The sequence below is a fragment of the Chiloscyllium plagiosum genome, unplaced genomic scaffold, assembly GCF_037043375.1.
Source record: "Chiloscyllium plagiosum isolate Xiang-an unplaced genomic scaffold, Cpla_swu_hap1 HiC_scaffold_33, whole genome shotgun sequence".
Classification (NCBI taxonomy): Eukaryota; Metazoa; Chordata; class Chondrichthyes; order Orectolobiformes; family Hemiscylliidae; genus Chiloscyllium; species Chiloscyllium plagiosum.
Genome location: NW_028270171.1, coordinates 20,829,562 through 20,850,519, shown reverse-complemented (window position 1 = coordinate 20,850,519; position 20,958 = coordinate 20,829,562). Strand labels below are relative to the sequence as shown.

The window sequence follows — 20,958 nt, the reverse complement described above, 5'->3', positions numbered from 1 at the left end:
GAACCACAGGGAGGAGCAATGAGGGGCAACTGAGAGGGGGGTAACTGAAGGGAACCACAGGGAGGAGCAATGAGCGACAACTGAGAGGGGGGTAACTGATGGGGACAACTGAGGGGAACCACAGGGAGGAGCAATGAGGGGCAACTGAGAGGGGGGTAACTGGTGGGGGCAACTGAGGGGGAGCAACTGAGGGGAACCACAGGGAGGAGCAATGAGGGGCAACTGAGAGGGGGGTAACTGAAGGGAACCACAGGGAGGAGCAATGAGCGGCAACTGAGAGGGGGGTAACTGATGGGGACAACTGAGGGGAACCACAGGGAGGAGCAATGAGGGGCAACTGAGAGGGGGGTAACTGAGGGGAACCACAGGGAGGAGCAATGAGGGGCAACTGAGAGGGGGGTAACTGAGGGGAACCACAGGGACGAACAATGAGGGGCAACTGAGAGGGGGTTAACTGAGGGGGGGCAACAGAGGGGAACCACAGGGAGGAGCAATGAGTGGCAACTGAGAGAGGCAATTGAAGGGGAACCACAGGGAGAGGCAGCTGAGGGGGCAACTGAGAGGGGCAATTGAAGGGGAACCACAGGGAGAGGCAGCTGAGGGGGCAACTGAGAGGGGCAATTGAAGGGGACCACTGAGTTGGGCAACTGAGGGGCCACCTGAGATGGTTCAACTGCCAGAAGGAGCTATGTCGGTCCTCCCCACCCTCTCCCCACCCTAGCAGCGTTCAGGTTAGTTGTGGCCTTTAGGACAGGGGGTTCTCTCTCGCGAGGGGCCAGTTAGACGGTGACCTCCGTCTTGCTGTTTGTGGATAGGTGCCTTTGTCGCTGCTGTTTGTAATGTGGTGGGACATTGAAGATCTCCGGCAAGTGCTCGATGTTATACTGCCTCCTGTTGGTGGAGAGGAGCCTGCGGCCGGGTGGCTCGCCCGGCTCCCAGCCCTTGTAGCCCGGGTTAAGCAGGGGCTGCGCGTTGCTCTTGCCGACTTTGGTTTTCTGAGCCGGGGTGGTGGTCACAAAGCCCCCACACAGCTCCCCAGGGGGCCTGTCCTTCTGGGGGGGTCCCAGCACTGGGAACGTCACTCCCGACGGAGTCAGCTCCCGCAGCGGATACCTCCTGGAGTAGAAATCGTCAGGAGCTGTCTCTGCTGCAGGGGGGAGAGGGAGAGAGAGGGAGAGAGAAAGGCGGGAGAGAGAGGGGGAGGGAGGGGGAGAGGGAGAGAGAGGGGGAGAGAGGGGGAGAGGGAGAGAGAGGGGGAGAGAGGGAGAGAGAGGGGGAGAGAGGGAGAGAGAGGGGGAGAGGGAGAGAGAGGGGGAGAGAGGGAGAGAGAAAGGCGGGAGAGAGAGGGGGAGAGAGGGGGAGGGGGGAGAGAGGGGGAGAGAAAGGGGGAAGAGAGAGTTTCAGTAACACTGTGCGTCATAAGAATCACATCTTTTTTTTAAAAAAATAGTGAGAAAGGACTAGAATCCCAATAGTGTTGTGGGGAAGTGGGGGAGGGGTGGGAGGGGGGTTAGGGAGGAGGAGAGGGCACGAGGGAAGGGTGGAGTGTGAGGGGATGAGTGAGTGAGGGTGGAGGTGAGGGAGGGGGGAGCAGGTGAGGGGGCAATCTGGTGGGGGTTGGAGCTGAGGGAGGGATGGGGGATGAAGGTCGTGCGGGTGGAGGTGAGGGAAGGGGCGAGGGGGTGAGGGGGTGAGGGGGTGAGGGCGCGGATTGTGAAACATAGCAACTGAGTACAGAATGGAGCCTGCTCCCCCACCCCCCCCCCCCCCCACCCCCGAGTGTGAGAACAGTGCTCCTCTGTCCCAACACCACATTCTCCCTCTCCCGACACCCTCCTCGGGTGACTTTAACATCGAACCGTGTATCTCCCCTTGTCTTGAATGTTCTCAGTGACCTGACCTCTCTTTCACCTTCGGTGGGAGAGAATTCCACAGCTTTGCTATCCTCGGAGGTTAGAAACGTTACTTCACCTCAGCGGCCTACTCCATACGCTGAGGCAGTGTGCCCCCTGGGTCTAAACTCTCCAAACGGCGAGAGCCTCCTCCTTGCCCCTAGTCCACCTAGCCCTGTTAAAATTTTGCATATTTCAGTCAGGGCCCCTCTTGTCCTTTGAAGCTATAGTAAATACAGGCCCAGTTGAACCAATCTCTCCTCATGGGACAGTCCCTGGTAACAGCAAGTGACCCTTCACAGCACTCCCTCCATGGTAGTTATACCCTCCCTCACATATGGCCTCCTTCTGTGCTGTAAACACCCTGTGACTCATTTACAAAAGGGTTAAAGTCAAGGTTCTCTCAGGAGTAGGTCTGGCGTGTGTCACACCGAGAGAGGCTCCCTGTTTCACTCAGCAATGGGACGATCAATAAGAATGGTGGGATGGGTTCGAGGGGCTGAATGGCCTACTCCTGCTCTGATATCTCATGGGCTGAAATACTTGGGTTGGGGGGGGGGGGTGGATATGGCACCGCCACAAGGTTCACTTCAAATGAGCGGAGGAAGTAGTTAGGCCTGCTGCTGGGAGCCTGCATCTGGACCATGCCCAAATCCAGTCCAGGCTTAAGCCCAAGCCCAGTCCCAGGTCAAAATGTAGTCCCAGGCCCAGTCCCAGGTCCAAATGCAGTCTCAGGCCCAAACACAGTCCCAGGCCCAAACACAGTCCCAGGCCCAGGCCCAGGCCCAGGCCCAAACCCAGTCCCAGTCCCAGGCCCAAACACAGTCCCAGGCCCAGTCCCAGGCCCAAACCCAGTCCCAGGCCTAGTCCCAGGTCCAAACGCAGTCCCAGGCCTCGGCCCAAGCTCAGTCGCAGTCCCAGGCCCAGCCAGCATTAGCTGATTGACTCAGCTACAGATGGTGGCGGTGGAGGCATCAATTATTTCACATCACGTCGTTGCCCTGCCACCCCCACCCTCCGGATCTCTCCTGCCGCCGCTGGTGCGTGTCTAGAAGGATCTGCGTCTGGCCATGTCACAAATACGGGGCCACTTGGGACCACCTCGTCCTGGAGTGGGACTTGAAGCCAGAGATTCTGGGCCGGAGGCCACAAGGCCTCTGCCAAGGCTGAAAGAACTCGATTCATTGCGTCACTGTGCTGTTACAGCCTGGAATCAATCATTCTCCTTCAGTTTGAGTGGGGGTGGGAGAGAGGGGTAATATAATCGCGATGGTTTAAATGATGAGAAAGAGGTGGCAGTGTATGAAGTGGGTTCCTCTGCTGGGGACACACCGGGACAAGGAAGGATTGACTCAAGCCTTGTACCCGGGCCATGTTAGGAAGCTCCTGCTTTTCAACGAGAGGCGTGAGAATCTAGAAGCTTCTAAGCCCCTCCCCCCCGCCCAAAAGAGGGTCAAATCGAGACTGGGACGATAGAGATTGTCACGATTTTCTTGGGATGTGGAGTGAAGGGGCAGGTGAATGGAGCCCCGTTGTCCATCTGTCAGCGATGGTGACAGGACAGACTCGAGGGGCTGAAGGTCCTCCCCATGCTCCTCCTTCAGGCCCATGATTTTAATAGGCTGGTGGGCGGGTGGAGGGGGTTTTCCTGGTCGCTACTCACCCACTGCCTGGAGCGTGGCGTATTTATTGAAGTCCTGTCCGGGTGGCGGTGCTGAGGCCATTCGCTGCAGGATATTGTTGTGGGGGTGAGTTGGTCCCATCTGGGAGACGCTCCGCGATGGGGCCAGCGCGTTATTCAGGTGAGGCTGCTCTGTGGAGGTAAACCGAGACTGTGAGCGGCACCCCCCACCCCCGGGGGGTGGTACTGACTCTGACCAACCAATCACCCACCAACCTACGGGGACCATCGGGGTTGGGATATCCCGATGGAACCGGATGGATACTGAGGGGTTGCCGGTTCAGTCCCTGGAATCGACTGACTTGGCCTCAAAAGTTGACCTTCATGCCCCTGATTTGATGAGGATGCAATCTGTTAGTCATAGAGTCATCGAGATGTACAGCACAGAAACAGACCCTTCGGTCCAACCCGTCCAGATATCCCAACCCAATCTAGTCCCACCTGCCAGCACCCGGCCCATATCCATCCAAACCCTTCCTATTCATATACCCATCCAAATGCCTCTTAAATGTTGTAATTGTACCAGCCTCCACCACTTCCTCTGGCAGCTCATTCCATACACGTACCACCCTCTGTGTGAAAAAGTTGTCCCTTAGGTCTCTTTTATATCTTTCCCCTCTCACCCTAAACCTATGCCCTCTAGTTCTGGACTCCCCAACCCCAGGGAAAAGACCTTATCTATTTATCCTATCCTTCCCCCTGATGATTTTGTAAACCTCTATAAGGTCACCCCTCAGCCTCCGACACTCCAGGGAAAACAGCCCCAGCCTGTTCAGCCTCTCCCTGTAGCTCAGATCCCCCAACCCTGGCAAGTCTTCCTCCCCACAGACTGTTACTTACTGATGTTGGCCAAGAACTCCAAAATTCGATCCTCTGTCATTGCGAAGTCACATAGAACATAGAACAACACAGCACAGAACAGGCCCTTCGGCCCACGATGTTGTGCCGAACATTTGTCCTAGCTTAAACACCCATCCATGTACCTATCCAATTGCCGCTTAAAGGTCACCAAAGATTCTGACTCTGCCACTCCCACAGGCAGCGCATTCCATGCCCCCACCACTCTTTGGGTAAAGAACCCACCCCTGACATCTCCCCTATACCTTCCACCCTTCACCTTAAATTTATGTCCCGTTGTAACACTCGTCACCTTTGAACTTTAACCTCCATGTCCTAACATGCAGCCATATCACCTTTGCTCACTGACCTACATTGTCTCCTGGTTGAAGAGCATGTATTCAGACACAGTCTGTGCCCAAGCAAAGGAATAGTTGCACCTCACACAAAACAAAACTACTATGGACAGCTCAGGAGACAAGGGACCTCAGAGAAGGGCTTATAAAAACATGAAAAAAACAAAGACAGATCCTTCAGAATAGGACAAATACAAAGACCAGCAAAGGGAGACAAAGCCGCTTGTTATGAAAGGAAACGTGCGAGGGGTGTAAAAACAAAGAAAGAGATTTTCTCGTTATCTCCAGGGAAGGGGGCTGGTTAAGAGTATTATTGAAAGCTGTGAGTGCCAATGCCTACGGAGATCTTGGGGATCAAGTCCATAGCTCCCTGAAAATGGCTGCGTGACTCAGTCGGGTGGGAAAGCAGGCACATGGCATGCTGGCCTTTTTTTTGTGAAGGGGCTGGTATTGGACTGGGGTGGACAAAGTTAAAAATCAGGATTAGAGTGGTGTGGGAAAAGCACAGCAGGTCGGGCAGCATCTGAGGGAGCAGGAACATCAAGGTTTCAGGCAGGATCCCTTCATCGGGAAGGCTGAAAACGTCGATTTTCCTGCCCCTCGGATGCTGCCTGACCTGCTGGGCTTTTCCCGCACCGCTCTGATCGAGACTCTGACCTCCAGCATCTGCAGTCCTCACTTTTGCAAAGTTAATAAACTACACAACACCAGGTTATAGTCCAACAGATTTAATTGGAAGCACTAGCTTTCGGAGCGACGCTCCTTCATCAGGTGATTGTGTCGCTCCGAAAGCTAGTGTGCTTCCAATTAAACCTGTTGGACTATAACCTGGTGTTGTGTGATTTTAAACTTTGCCTTTGTGGGTCAGGGAGTTGCGTACAAGCATCAGGATGTCGTGATGCAGTCTTATCAGACTTTGGTTCGGCCAGACTTAGCCTTTCAATTCATGGTCTCCACGTTACAGGAAGGAGGTGAAGGTTTTGGAGAGACAGATTTACCAGGATGCTGCCAGGGTCAGAGGGTCTGAGCTATAAGGGGAGGTTTGAAAAATCTCAGACTCTTTCTCGGAGGCTGAGGGGAGACTTGACAGAGCTCTATGAAACTATGAGATGCATAGGTTGCGTCAGAAACAGTTGAAATGTCTCATACGAGCTGGCATGTATTTAAGGTGCGGGGGGGGGGGAAGTTCAAAGGGGACTGTGAGGGGCAGATGGCTGACAGAGAGAGTGGTAGGAGTCTGGAACACACTGGCAGAGGTCAGATACCATCGGGCTGTTTAAGGGGCTTTCAGGTAAGCACACGGATGCGCAGGGAGATGGGGACGGAACGTCGTGAGTACGTCTGTTTCTATCAAGCAGACCCCCCCCCCCAACACTCGCTGAAGGAACCAATTTCCTCTCGAAGTTTCTTCCTCTGGATCCGTCACCTCCCCCATCCCTCAACCAAGCCTGGATGGAGTCAAACTCTGTACTCGATAAGGGAAGGGAAACTGGCTGAATCAGGCCGAGGTGAGTTACCGTTCACTCAGGGGGTTCGGGTTACCGTGGCAACCAACCCTTTTGCAAGGTAGCCCAGAGCCGTGCATAGTGGCCGCAATGGTCGTCCCATCCCCGAACTGGTCAGGAATCTCATGCGAACTGTCACTGGCATGAGTTGGCCTTCCTGCTGGGTCAATGGGACTCAAACCCAGGGCTTCTGTTTCAGAGGCAGGGACACTGGTAAGTGTGAGGGAGGAAGTAACCGAGAGGAGACTCATGTTGGCCATGGACAGCAGCAAGGACCAGATGGGACGAATGGCCTGTCACTGTTTCAGAAACAGTGCCCCATTCCCTACTTCAACCTTTCACTCCCTTCACCACCGACGCTCAGTAGCAGTAGGGTGTACTATCTACAAGATGCACCGCAGAAAGATCCTCAGGCAGCATCTTCCAAACACACGGCCACTTCCATCTCGAAGGACAAGGGGCAGCAGATATATGGGAACACCACCCCCCTGCAAGTTCCCCTCCAAACCCCTCCCTATCCTGACTTGGAGATTTTCCTCCACTGTCACTGGGACAAAACCCTGGAATTCCCTCCCTCAGGGCATCGTGGGTCACGGCAGGGGGACTGCAGCGGTTCAAGATGGCAGCTCACCCACCACCTTCTCAAGGGGCAACTAGGGACGGAAGCAATGCCCACATTCTGAAAACGAGTGAACAAACCTAAACCCGCGTACTTAACAGACTCAAAACAAACCAGCCGCAATCCGCGAGGAACAAATCTTTTTGAAAAGTGAAGGATTAAACGAAAGTGAGCGCAGTGTGTTTATTTATAGGGAGCTAACAAGAGCTGGAGGCAGGTCTGGGACAAACAGAGAGAGGAGCGTGCGTCTGTACTGAGGCGTGATCCAATGTGTCAGCTCTGATCTAATTACAGATGCACTGCCTTTCACTGGGAAACAAATCAGTTCGGCTGCACAGGCCAGTCATTAGGCGATTTTGTTGTAACTTCTGTTAAATTGCTGAGCCTGACAGTTGTGACATTACCCAATGGTGGTACCCCTTTGCCCCTTGCCCAGGGGCTCGGCCTAGTGTAACCCACTATCCAAGAGGTTCCCAGCATGCCTCAGTTCCTAGGCTTCGGTCAGTTCAGAGCCCCCTGACCCGCGCCCCCACCCCGGGTTTCACAGCCCCTCCTGGTCTGTCAGCACCCCCATGGTGTTCACAGACAATGGTTCATGGAGAGGCTACAGGTTAACTTTTCAGAACATAGTCCCAGAGACTGACCTGTGTCTATCAGCTTCTGTGTAGGCGCACATCCAGGCCCAGAACAGGTAAGGTCACTGTCCCCGCCTCACACCCACTGTCCACACCGTCTCACACCCACTGTCCACACCGTCTCACACCCACTGTCCCCATCTCACACCCACTGTCCCCCATCTCACACCCACTGTCACCATCTCATACCCACTGTCCCCCGTCTCACACCCACTGTCACCATCTCACACCCACTACCCCCCATCTCACACCCACTGTTCCCCATCTCACACCCACTGTCCCCCGTCTCACACCCACTGTCCCCATCTCACACCCACTGTCCCCTGTCTCACACACACTGTCCCCGTCTCACACCCACTGTCCCCCATCTCACACCCACTGTCCCCATCTCACACCCACTGTCCACACCGTCTCACACCCACTGTCCCCTGTCTCACACCCACTGTCCCCATCTCACACCCACTATCCCCATCTCACACCCACTACCCCCAACTCACACCCATACCGTCTCACACCTACTATCGTAAGGTAAAAACAATGACTGCAGATGCTGGAAACCAGAGTCTAGATTAGAGTGATGCTGGAAGAGCACAGCAGTTCAGGCAGCATCCGAGGAGCAGGAAAATCGACGTTTCGGGCAAAAGCCCTTCATCAGGAATACAGGCAGAGAGCCTGAAGGGTGGAGAGATAAATGAGAGGAGGGTGGGGGTGGGGAGAAAATAGCATAGAGTACAATAGGTGAGTGGGGGAGGGGATGAAGGTGATAGATCGGGGGGGGAGAGGAGGATGGAGTGGATAGGTGGAAAAGGAGATAGGCAGGTCGGACAGGTCATGGGGACAGTGCTGAGCTGGAAGTTTGGAACTAGGGTGAGGTGGGGGAAGGGAAAATGAGGAAACTGTTGAAGTCCACATTGATGCCCTGGGGTTGAAGTGTTCCGAGGCGGAAGATGAGGCGTTCTTCCTCCAGGCGTCTGGTGGTGAGGGAGCTGCGGTGAAGGAGGCCCAGGACCCCCTTGTCCTCGACAGAGTGGGAGGGGGAGTTGAAATGTTGGACCACGGGGCGGTGGGGTTGATTGGTGCGGGTGTCCCGGAGATGTTCCCTAAAGCGCTCTGCTAGGAGGCGCCCAGTCTCCCCAATGTAGAGGAGACAGCATCAGGAGCAATGGATACAATAAATGATATTAGTGGATGTGCAGGTAAAACTTTGATGGATGTGGAAGGCTCCTTTAGGGCCTTGGATGGAGGTGAGGGAGGAGGTGTGGGCACAGGTTTTACAGTTCCTACGGTGGCAGGGGAAAGTGCCAGGATGTGAGGGTGGATCGTAGGGGGGCGTGGACCTGACCAGGTAGTCACGGAGGGAACGGTCTTTGTGGAAGGCGGAAAGGGGTGGGGATGGAAATATATCCCTGGTGGTGGGGTCCGTTTGGAGGTGGCGGAAATGTCGGCGGATGATTTGGTTTATGCGGACGTTTGTAGGGTGGAAGGTGAGCACCAGGGGGGTTCTGTCCTTGTTACGGTTGGAGGGGTGGGGTCTGAGGGCGGAGGTGCAGGATGTGGATGAGATGCGTTGGAGGGCATCTTTAACCATGTGGGAAGGGAAATTGCGGTCTCTAAAGAAGGAGGCCACCTGGTGTGTTCTGTGGTGGAACTGGTCCTCCTGGGAGCAGATACGGCGGAGGCGGAGGAATTGGGAATACGGGATGGCATTTTTGCAAGAGGTAGGGTGGGAAGAGGTGTAATCCAGGTAGCTGTGGGAGTCGGTGGGTTTGTAAAAAATGTCAGTGTCAAGTCGGTCGTCATTAATGGAGATGGAGAGGTCCAGGAAGGGGAGGGAGGTGTCAGAGATGGTCCAGGTAAATTTAAGGTCAGTGTGGAATGTGTTGGTGAAGTTGATGAATTGCTCAACCTCCTCGCGGGAGCACGAGGTGTCGCCAATGCAGTCATCAATGTAGCGGAGGAAGAGGTGGGGAGTGGTGCTGGTGTAAATAGGGAAGATCAACTGCTCTACGTAGCCAACAAAGAGACAGGCATAGCTGGGGCCCATACGTGTGCCCATGGCTACCCCTTTGGTCTGGAGGAAGTGGGAGGATTCAAAGGAGAAATTGTTGAGGGTGAGGACCAGTTCGGCCAAACAAATGAGAGTGTCGGTGGAAGGGTACTGTTGGGGACATCGGGAGAGGAAGAAATGGAGGACTTGGAGGCCCTGGTCATGGCGAATGGCGGTGTAGAGGGATTGGATATCCATGGTGAAGATGAGGCGTTGGGGGCCGGGGAAACGGAAGTCTTGGAGGAGGTGGAAGGCGTGGGTGGTGTCTTGAACTTATGTGGGGAGTTCCTGGACTGGGGGGATAGGACAGTATCGAGGTAGGTGGAGATGAGTTCGGTGGGGCAGGAGCATGCTGAGATGATGGGTCGGCCCCTGTCTCACACCCACTGCTCCCCATCTCACACCTACTGTCTCCCTGTCTCACACCTCCTCACTCCCACCACACTCCCTCCTCACTCCCTCCACACCCCCACCTCACTCCATCCTCACACCTCCACACTCCTTCCTCACTCCCTCCACACCCCCACCTCACTCCCTCCTCACTCCCTCCACACCCCCGCCTCACTCCATCCTCACACCTCCACACTCCTTCCTCACTCCCTCCACACTCCCACCACACTCCCTCCTCACTCCCTCCACACCCCCGCCTCACTCCATCCTCACACCCTCCACACTCCCTCCACACTCCCTCCTCACTCCCTCCACACCCCACCTCACTCCATCCTCACACCTCCACACTCCCACCACACTCCTTCCTCACTCCCTCCACACCCCCACCTCACTCCCTCCTCACTCCCTACACACCCCCGCCTCACTCCATCCTCACACCTCCACACTCCCTCCTCACTCCCTCCACACTCCCTCCACACTCCCTCCTCACTCCCTCCACACTCCCTCCTCACTCCCTCCACACTCCCTCCTCACTCCCTTCACACTCCCTCCTCACTCCCTCCACACTCCCTCCTCACTCCCTCCACACTCCCTCCTCACTCCCTCTACACCCCTCCTCACTCCCTTCACACTCCCTCCTCACTCCCTTCACACTCCCTCCTCACTCCCTCCACACTCCCTCCTCACTCCCTCCACACTCCCTCCACACTCCCTCCTCACTCCCTTCACACTCCCTCCTCACTCCCTCCACACTCCCTCCTCACTCCCTCCACACTCCCTCCTCACTCCCTCCACACTCCCTCCTCACTCCCTTCACACTCCCTCCTCACTCCCTCCACACTCCCTCCTCACTCCCTCTACACCCCTCCTCACTCCCTCCACACTCCCTCCTATTCCCTCCACACTCCCTCCTCACTCCCTCTACACCCCTCCTCACTCCCTCCACACTCCCTCCTCACTCCCTCCACACTCCCTCCTACTCCCTCCACACTCCCTCCTCACTCCCTCTACACCCCTCCTCACTCCCTCCACACTCCCTCCTACTCCCTCCACACTCCCTCCTCACTCCCTCTACACCCCTCCTCACTCCCTCACACCCCCTCCACACTCCCTTCACACTCCCTCCACACTCCCTCCTCACTCCCTCCTCATCCCTCACACTCCCTCCTCACTCCCTCTACACCCCTCCTCACTCCCTCCACACTCCCTCCTCACTCCCTCCACCAATCTACAATGCTCATTTCTCTTCCTTTATTTTGTTGAATGATTTTATCTCGTGTTGACTCTAGGCCGGTGTTTATCCTCAGGGTGCTCCTGAGAGCATCCTTGCTGATTCACTGAGCTGTTATTAAATATTGCTCAACAACATAAGATGTTGTGTCAAAACGCTTTGTCTCAGTCTCATAGGACAGAATCGCAAGAATGCCAAATTACAAGGGGAGCACCAATTTATGCTGCATGGGAAAAGGGGGCACGGTGACTCTGATTGGTTGCACCATTGCCATGAAGTCTCCCACACGTTCAGAAAAACACGTACTGCCTCAGTCTGTTCCATTGTCTTGCAGAGAGAGGGATGCTGTTCATAACAGCTTTTAACACAGCCGGGACTTTTCAGAAAGTGCTGTCCAAACATGGAATATCATCTCAACACGAGAGATGATACATTACAATCAAAGACATGTACTGTCTGGTATGATGCGTTAGTCATAGAGACGTACAGCACCGAAACAGACCCTTCGGTCCAACCCGTCCATGCCGACCAGATATCCCAACCCAATCTAGTCCCACCTGCCAGCACCCGGCCCATATCACTCCAAACCCTTCCTATTCATATACCCATCCAAATGCCTCTTAAATGTTGTAATTGTACCAGCCTCCACCACTTCCTCTGGCAGCTCATTCCATACACATACCACCCTCTGTGTGAAAAAGTTGCCCCTTAGGTCTCTTTTATATCTTTCCCCTCTCACCCTAAACCTATGCCCTCTAGTTCTGGACTCCCCAACCCCAGGGAAAAGACCTTATCTAGTTATCCTATCCTTGCCCCTCATGATTTTGTAAACCTCCATGAGGTCTCCCCTCAGCCTCCGACGCTCCAGGGAAAACAGCCCCAGCCTGTTCAACCTCTCCCTATAGCTCAAACCCTCCAGTTCGGTTTAGAGGGATATGGGCCAGATGCTGGCGAATGGGACTTGATTTGGTAGGATATCGGGTCAGCATGGATGGGTTGGGCCAAAGGGTCTGTTTCCGTGCTGTACTATTCGATGTCTCCATCTGTATTTTCCATCCCCACCCGTGTACCTGTCCAGTCTCAGCCTTCCTGCATTAAGAGAGTGAGTTCCACATTCTCACCATCTCCTGGACAATAAAGTTCCTGTTGTCCAAATCTGAAATACCTCCGATACAATCATTAAAGGTAAGGACCCCATGGTCTGACCTGACCACCCTCTCATCAGACAGAGGGAGGGAGATGATTGGTGCATGTTTAACCTGAGGCACAGACAAGTCAGATTCCTTCATGGTAACTTCAGCCAATGCAGGAATTGAACCCACGCTGCTGGTATCACCATCTTACAAGCTACTTGCTTAGCTAGCTGTGCTAACCAACCCCAAGGCTGGACCAATGTTGGGAAAAGGCCGGGAAGTGGAGTTGAAGATTATCGAATCAGCCATGACCTCAGATTAGATTATTTACAGTGTGGAAACAGGCCCTCCGGCCCAACAAGTCCACACCGCCCCACCGAAGCGCAACCCACCCATACCCCTACATGTACCCTTTACCTAACACTACGGGCAATTTAGCGTGGCCAATTCACCTGACCCTGCACATCTTTGGACTGTGGGAGGAAACCGGAGCACCCGGAGGAAACCCACGCAGACACGGGGAGAACGTGCAAACTCCACACAGTCAGTCGCCCGAGGCGGGAATTGAACCCGGGTCTCTGGTGCCGTGAGGCAGCAGTGCTGACCACTGTGCCACCGTGCCGCCCGCCTCATTGAATGGCAGAGCAGATTTGGTGGGCTGAATGGCCTCCGTCTACTGCACCCTCTTACAGTCTTATCAACTCCGTCCATCATTACAAAGGCTGTTGCGAAGAGCCAATGGCCATCGATCTTTCCCGATTAGCCGGCCTGTGAGTTCTGGTACTCCCTAACCTTCAGGATTGGGTCTTTACCATAAACGTACAAGCATTTTATAAGTGAGGAGCTCAGCTTGACTTGCATCAGTCCTAACGATGAAACGCTTTCCAGTCACATGGATGGAAAGGGGATTGAGAGAATCCCAAATGGACATTGCTGCCTCAGATGCTAACACATGGAGAACTCGGGGCGATGGACTCGCAATCTGAGATTTGGAAGATACAAGTTGCATCCCTTAATTTTCACCTTCTCTGGTGTCGTCATATTTATAATCTGGAGACCCGAAATGATACACTCCTCGGTTTGAAGCCAAGTTCGATGTAAGCCTCTTAACATTGTCTCATTGCTCCTCAGTTCTGAGCCCCTGGGACACAGTTCCCTGCACCTTATCCGGGTTTTATTTTCTAAGCTGCTGTTCACTGCTGTAAGTGATTTGTGAGTTCTCAATGCCAGATACCCTCATCAAGTCATACAGCACAGAAACAGACCCTTCAGTCCATGCCGAGCACAATCCCAAACTAAACCAGTTCCACCTGCCTGCTCCTGGCCCATTATTCCTCCAACCCGTTCCTATTCATGTCCTTATCCACATGTCTTTTAAACATTGTAACTACACTCACATCCACCACTTCCTCAGGAAGTTCATTTCACACATGAACCACCCTCTGTGTAAAACATTTGCCCCTCATGTCTCTTTTAAATCACTCTCCGTTCACCTTGTGCCCCCAGTCATAGAGTCATCGAGATGTACAGCGTGGAAACAGACCCTTCGGTGCTGACCAGATATCCCAACCCAATCTAGTCCCACCTTTCAGCACCCAGCCCATATCCCTCCATACCCTTCCTATTCATATACCCATCCAAATGCCTCTTAAATGTTGTAATTGTACCGGCCTCCACCACTTCCTCTGGCAGCTCATTCCATACACGTACCACCCTCTGTGTGAAAAAGTTGCCCCTTAGGTCTCTTTTATATCTTTTCCCCTCTCACCCTAAACCCATGCCCTCGAGTTCTGGACTCCCCAACCCCAGGGAAAAGACTTTGTCTATTTATCCTATCCATGCCCCTCATGATTTTATAAACCTCGATAAGGTCACCCCTCAGCCTCTGACGCTCCAGGGAAAACAGCCCCAGCCTGTTCAGCCTCTCCCTGTAGCTCAGATCCTCCAAACCTGGCAACATCCTTGTAAATCTTTTCTGAACCTTTTCAAGTTTCAGTCTTGAATCCCATATCCTCTCTCCCTCTTCCACCCTCGTGTTCTAGGGAAAAACAGTGTCTTTCCACCAACATATCCCACCTAACCTTGCTTGGCATTGTAACTCTCCCATTCCTGAGTCAAAGTTGACGTTGGGGACTGTGGACCCGTAATATCTTCGAAAGAAAAACTAAAGCTGCTGGAAATCAGAATTGCTGGAAAAGCTCAGCAGCTCTGGCAACGTCGGTGGAGAGAGATCAGAGTTAACGTCTCAGATCCAGTTCTGAGGAAGGGGCATTGGACCCGAAACGTTAACTCTGTTTCTCTCTCTCCACAGATTCTGCCAGACCTGCTGAGCTTTTCCAGCAATTGCTGTTTTTTTTTGTTTGTAATGGCGTCTGTCCTCATGACTTGAGCTTTCAGGCTGTGCCCAGTTGTCCTTGGCATCAAAATCCTGGAGTCTCAGGGTTCCCAGGCCGTGGGGTCATGTGTGGGCCCATAGGGTGAGGTCTGAGTACTGCCAACTCTGTGCCACTGAGGTTTGATAACTGTGATGCCCCTTTAAGTGTTCACTTTGATTTTACACCTGGGTGTAGTTTCATCAGCTGCCTACTGTCATGGGTGGCACAGTGGTTAGCACTGCTGCCTCACAGCGCCAGGGACCCAGGTTCGAATCCAGCCTCGGGGTGACTGACTGTGTGGAGTTTGCACGTTCTCCCCGTGTCTGCGTGGGTTTCCTCTGGGTGCTCCGGTTTCCTCCCACAGTCCAAAGATGTGCAGGGTCAGGGTGAATTGGCCACGCTAAATTGCCCGTAGTGTTAGGTGTATTAGTCTGGGTGGGTTGCTCGTCGGTGTGGACTGGTTGGGCCGAAGGGAATCTAATCTAATGAAGACTGACATCTCAACCAACTGTTGTTTGGTAAAAGGTTTCTATCTGGAGGGCAAATATAATTTTATGATCCCACGTTCACTGAAAAACTCTCTAACTCCCTCCGCCCCTCCCCCTCTCCCATTTTATACTCAAGGTGCCACAGCATCAACATGGGAAGGAGTTTCAGAAACATTACTCCTTTCTTAGTTTTGGTCTGGTTCAATTGGCTTTTAACACAGAGATTCCTCACATTCCTTCTGTGGTACTTAACACCCAGCAATCCTCAATCCAGCCTTCCCCTCCCTCCTGACTCTCACCCTCCAGCATACACTCTGCACAGTTATTAGGTGAAAGTGAGAACTGCAGATGCTGGAGATTAGAGTCTGGATTAGGGTGGTGCTGGAAAAGCACAGCAGCTCAGGCAGCATCCAAGGAGCAGGAAAATCAACGTTTCGGGCAAACGTCCTTCAACAGGAATGCGTTGAGGAAAGGCTTTTCCTGATGAAGGGCTCCTGCCCGAAACGTGGATTTTCCTGCTCCTCGGATGCTGCCTGACCTGCTGAGCTTTTCCAGCACCACTCTAATCCAGACTCCTGTTACCAGTTATTATGTCACACGCTCTCATTGCTACACATCTGTAACAGATGAACAAAGTCACAGCGTGAGTGATAATGTGGCTCATTGCTGCCACCTCATAGCGCCAGGGACCCTGGTTAAATTCGTGAAAAGTGTCCACGTTATGCTGGATGTCTTAAAATGCATAAATCCCCAGGATCAGGTGTACCCGAGAACTCTGGGGGAAGCTAGAGAAGTGATTGCTGGGCCCCTTGCTGGGATACTTGTATCATCGATAGTCACAGGTGAGGTGCCGGAAGACTGGAGGTTGGCAAACGTGGTGCCACTGTTTAAGAAGGGCGGTAAAGACAAAACAGGGAACTATAGACCAGTGAGCCTGACGTCAGTGGTGGGCAAGTTGTTGGAGGGAATCCTGAGGGACAGGATGTACATGTATTTGGAAAGGCAAGGACTGATTCGGGATAGTCAACATGGTTTGTGCGTGGGAAATCATGTCTCACAAACTTGATTGAGTTTTTTGAAGAAGTAACAAAGAAGATTGATGTGGGCAGAGTGATAGATGTGATCTATATGGACTTCAGTAAGGCGTTCGACAAGGTTCCCCATGGGAGACTGGTTATCAAGATTGGATCTCATGGAATACAGGGAGAACTAGCCATTTGGATACAGAACTGACTCAAAAGTAGAAGACAGAGGGTGGTGGTGGAGGGTTGTTTTTCAGGCTGGAGGCCTGTGACCAGTGGAGTGCCACAAGGAAGGTGCTGGGTCCACTTTTGTTTCTCACTTATATAAATAATTTGGTTGAGAATTTGGGGTGATAGTTAGTAAGTTAGCAGATGACAAATTGGAGGTGTAGTGGACAGCGAAGAGGGTTACCTCAGATTACAACAGGATCTTGACCAAACAGGCCAATGGGCTGAGAAGTGGCAGATGGGGTTTAATTCAGATAAATGCAAGGTGCTGCATTTTGGGAAAGCAAATCTTAGCAGGACTTATACACTTAATGGTAAGGTCCTAGGGAGTGTTGCTGAACAAAGAGACCTTGGAGTGCAGGTTCATAGCTCCTTGAAAGTGGAGTTGCAGGTAGATAGGATAGTGAAGAAGGCGTTTGGTATGCTTTCCTTTATTGGTGAGAGTATTGAGTACAGGAGTTGGGAGGTCATGTTGCGGCTGTACAGGACATTGGTTAGGCCACTGTTGGAATATTGCGTGCAATTCTGGTCTCCTTCCTATCGGAAAGATGTTGTGAAACTTGAAAGGGTTCAGAAAAGATTTACAAGGATGTTGCCAGGGTTGGAGGGATTTGAGCTTCAGGGAGAGGCTGAACAGGCTGGGGCTGTTTTCCCTGGAGCGTCGGAGGCTGAGGGGTGACCTTATAGATGTTTACAAAATTATGAGGGACATGGATAGGGTAAATAGGCAAAGTCTTTTCCCTGGGGTCGGGGAGTCCAGAACTCGAAGGCATAGGTTTAGGGTGAGAGGGGAAAGATATAAAAGAGACCTAAGGGGCAACGTTTTCACACAGAGGGTGGTATGTGTATGGAATGTGCTGCCAGAGGAAGTGGTGGAGACTGGTACAATTACAACATTTAAAAGGCATCTAGATGGGTATATGAATAGGAAGGGTTTGGAGGGATATGGGCTGGGTGCTGGCAGGTGGGACTAGATTTGTTTAGATATCTGGCGGTATGGATGAGCTGGACTGAAGGGTCTGTTTCTGTGCTGTACATGTCTGTAACTGTCTGTGTGGAGTTTGCATGTCCTCCCTGTGTCTGCGTGGGTTTCCTCCCACAGTCCAAAGGTGTGCAGGCTAGGGTGGATTGGCCATGGAAGATGTTGGGTTATGGGGGTTGGGTCTGGGTGGGTGACCTGTAGAGGGTTGGCGTGGACTCGATGGGCCGAATGGCCTACTTCCCAAACTGTCGGGATTCTAAGTCAGTACAGATATGTCTCTGACCTTGCCTCAACCTGAAACGGTCTGTGACATATTGATCGTCCCTTGAGCATTGTAACTGAGACTGTTCCAGTCTCTGTTTCATTTACCAAGTGCTCCCTTGCCTGTTGAGAGAATCAAGGAAGGACACAAGGCTATAGGTCAGGAGGAGTCTATTCAGCCCATCAAGTACTATACTAGCGGAACAAACAAGTTCTGCACCTCATTATCCGCTTGGGAACACTGCAGCCTTCCGGACTTGATATCGAGTTCAACAATTTTGGGATTTGAGGCATTTACTCCCATGTCCTTAACCCTTACCCTCACACACCAGGCCTTACCGTCATATGGGCTGCTCCCACATACAACCCACTGTCAGCATCCAATGGTCCCCATCAGTTGGTCTTCATTCCCCCAGACTCACCTTTACCCACTCCCTTGCGCGTCCAAGTGTTTCTCTCTCTCCCTCTCTCTCTGGGCTCCACCTCCTTCTGCCTTTTACTCCTCTCCCCCCCCCCTTCCCTCCAACCCTTCTCTGACATGAAGAGAAAACCCCTCGCTACCGTCAGTTCTGAGGAAAGGTCACTTGGCGTTTACTCCGATTTCTCTCCACAGTTGCTGCCGGGCTTGCTGGGTTCTTTCCATCAATTTCCGTTTTCGTTTCTGATTTCCCGCACCTTTCGTTTTTCTCAAACAACTTCACCCAACCCGCCCTCTCACCCCGTTCTCCGCCTTCCTGCATCCCCTCTCCCCGTCACGGGCTGGTCCAATTCCTTCTCGCAGGCTGCTATTGAAGTGGACTCCCACCACCCTGAGCCATCCGAAACCATCCACCAACGAAAACATCACCCCGTCTCACCTCAGGCTGCAGTGGAGCATGGGAACATCGAAATGAGGAACAGAAAGTGGCCATTCAGCCCATCGAACCTGTTCTGCCAATTCAGCTCATGGCTGATTCTCAACTTCAATGACCTTTATCCTTCGGTGACTTTAACATCAAAAAAGAAATCTATCGATCTCTGACTTGAGCCTATTCCATTGATGGAGTCACCTGAGGATCTCAAAGACGCGTCACTCTCCGACTGAAAAAAACCGGCCCCATGCTTTATTCTGAAACACTATCCCCTGGTCCTGGACTCCACCAGCTCCCCACCCCCTGCAAGAAGGGGGTCATCATCCTGCATCTACCCTGTCAGAATGCTGTTTGCTTCACTGAGGTCACCCAGCATTCAGTGCCGAAAGAGGCCATTCAGCCCATCGGGTCCACACTGACCCTCCAGAGAGCATCCCGCCCAATCCCTACATTTCTCGCGGCTAATCTACCGAACCAACACATCCCTGAACACTATGGGCAATGGCCAATCCACCCTAACCTGCACATCTTTGGACTGTGGGAGGAAACCAGAGCACCCGGAGGAAACCCACGCAGACACGGGGAGAATGTGCGAACTCCACACAGACAGTCGCCTGAGGCTGGAATTGAACCTGGGTCCCTGGCACTGTGAGGCAGCAGTGCTAACCACTGAGCCACTGTGCAGCACAGGCTATGTCTATACAATGCTATACTTGAATGTATCCAGAAACAGAACCCACACATAACCCAGGGACTCCTTGCACTTATTATTCAGCCATGAGATAAAGTCATCATCAACACGGCCAGCATTTCCTGCCTGTTCCCCCTTCGCCCACTGTGCCTGCAAAAGATGGCAGTGAATTGGACACATGCACTACTGCATCGCCGTGGGCCTGGAGTTACATGTGGCTCAGGCTGGGCAAAGGTGGCAGATTCCTCTCCTTAAAGGACCTTAGTGAACCAGGTAGGGTTTTAGGCCATTTGGAGTCAGTTGCTATGGCCTCCATCACCAATATTAGCTTCAATGGCCCCTCAGGAATTCACCAAGGTTCCTCAGATATCACCTTCCAATGCCACGATGACCATCTTGAAGGACAAGAGCAGCATGGGATGACAGAAGAGGATTGGAAGGGCCGTTGGCCTACTACAGCTCCTGATTAGGATCAGAGAATCCCAACAGTGTGGGATCAGGCCATTCTGCCCAACAAGTCCACACCGACCCTCCGAACAGTATCTTCACAGACCCATTCCCTGACTAATGCCCCTAACCTACACATCCCTGCACACTACGGGCAATTTAACATGGCCAATTCACCTGACCTGCACATCTTTGGACTGTGGGAGGAAACCGGAGCACCCGGAGGAAACCCACGCAGACACGGGGAGAATGTGCAAACTCCACACAGACAGTCGCCCGAGAGTGGGATCGAATCCTGGCGCTGTGAGGCAGTGTGCCTTATTCTGTGCCTTGCTAGTGTGCTCCTGTTGAGTTCGGAGGTCGCTGCGCCGGTCTGGGCCTCCCCACTGGGTTTGATTCTCCCGTTTCATTCCCACACGGGCTGTGAGCCGGAGTCAGCATGTTCCCTCACTTCCCTGTTGTCGTACTGGAGCACGCTTTGAATCCAGAGGCCCACAGGCCGCCCACGGGGGGATCTCTGGGTAGGATATTTGACCTGGTTGGCACCGTGCCACATTGACAACTGGAGGAGGCTCCGCAGACGCTGGCACTACTGCAGATGAGGGCTGTTCTATTTATACCAAAGTGCGGGAGCCAAGGGAACGATCAAGCACTCAAGTGGTATCAGCCTCAGAACTTTGGCAGCACACATCCCCCAGGCTCCCATCTTCCCTGAGAGACCACGGTGCCAACGTCGGTGGAGGAAGAGGCTCATGGGAAATGGAGGGGAGCAGGGCAGCAGGAAGCAGCAGCCATTTTGTTAAAGAAAACACGACAGAAAGCCAGGGTGGGGGCAACTCCAAGAAGCTGGGGTGGGGGAGTCCAGAGCTAGAGGGTATAGGTTTAAAGGTGAGAGGGGGAAAATTTAAAAGGGACCGAAGGGGCAACGTTTTCACGCAGAGAGTGGGGCGTGCGTGCAAGCAGGTGGAGGCTGGTACAATTGTAGCATTTAAGAGGTATCTGGATGGGGATATGAATAGGAAGGGTTCAGATGAATAAGGCCAAGTGCTGGCAAATTGATTAGATTTTTATGATTAGATTAGATTCCCTACAGTATGGAAACAGGCCCTTCGGCCCAAGAAGTCCATACTGACCCTCCAATGTAAAACCCACCCAGACCCATTCCCATTCCCTTATATTTACCCCTGACCTATGGTCTTAACACTATGGGCAATTTAGCATGGCCAAATCACCTGCGATTAGGTTAGGATAACTGGTCGGCATGGACAGGTTGGACTGAAGGGTCTG

General features: G+C 53.0%; 1 protein-coding gene across 2 annotated transcripts in view; it reads right to left on the bottom strand.

Annotated features, from left to right (window-relative positions):
- Positions 1–486: 486 nt before the first annotated feature.
- LOC122541983 (protein shisa-9-like) overlaps positions 487–20,958 on the bottom strand; it is a 126,091-nt gene continuing 105,619 nt past the window's right edge. The window contains exons 4-5 of one of the 2 annotated variants that reach the window (XM_087978113.1): positions 3,556–3,705; positions 487–1,147 (exon numbers count right to left, since the gene is read on the bottom strand). In XM_087978113.1, the coding sequence (XP_087834239.1) occupies positions 780–1,147; positions 3,556–3,705 (518 nt within the window). In that variant the 3' untranslated portion in view covers positions 487–779. The remainder of the gene's footprint in view (positions 1,148–3,555; positions 3,706–20,958) is intronic. The other variant, XM_087978114.1, reaches the window with a different exon arrangement.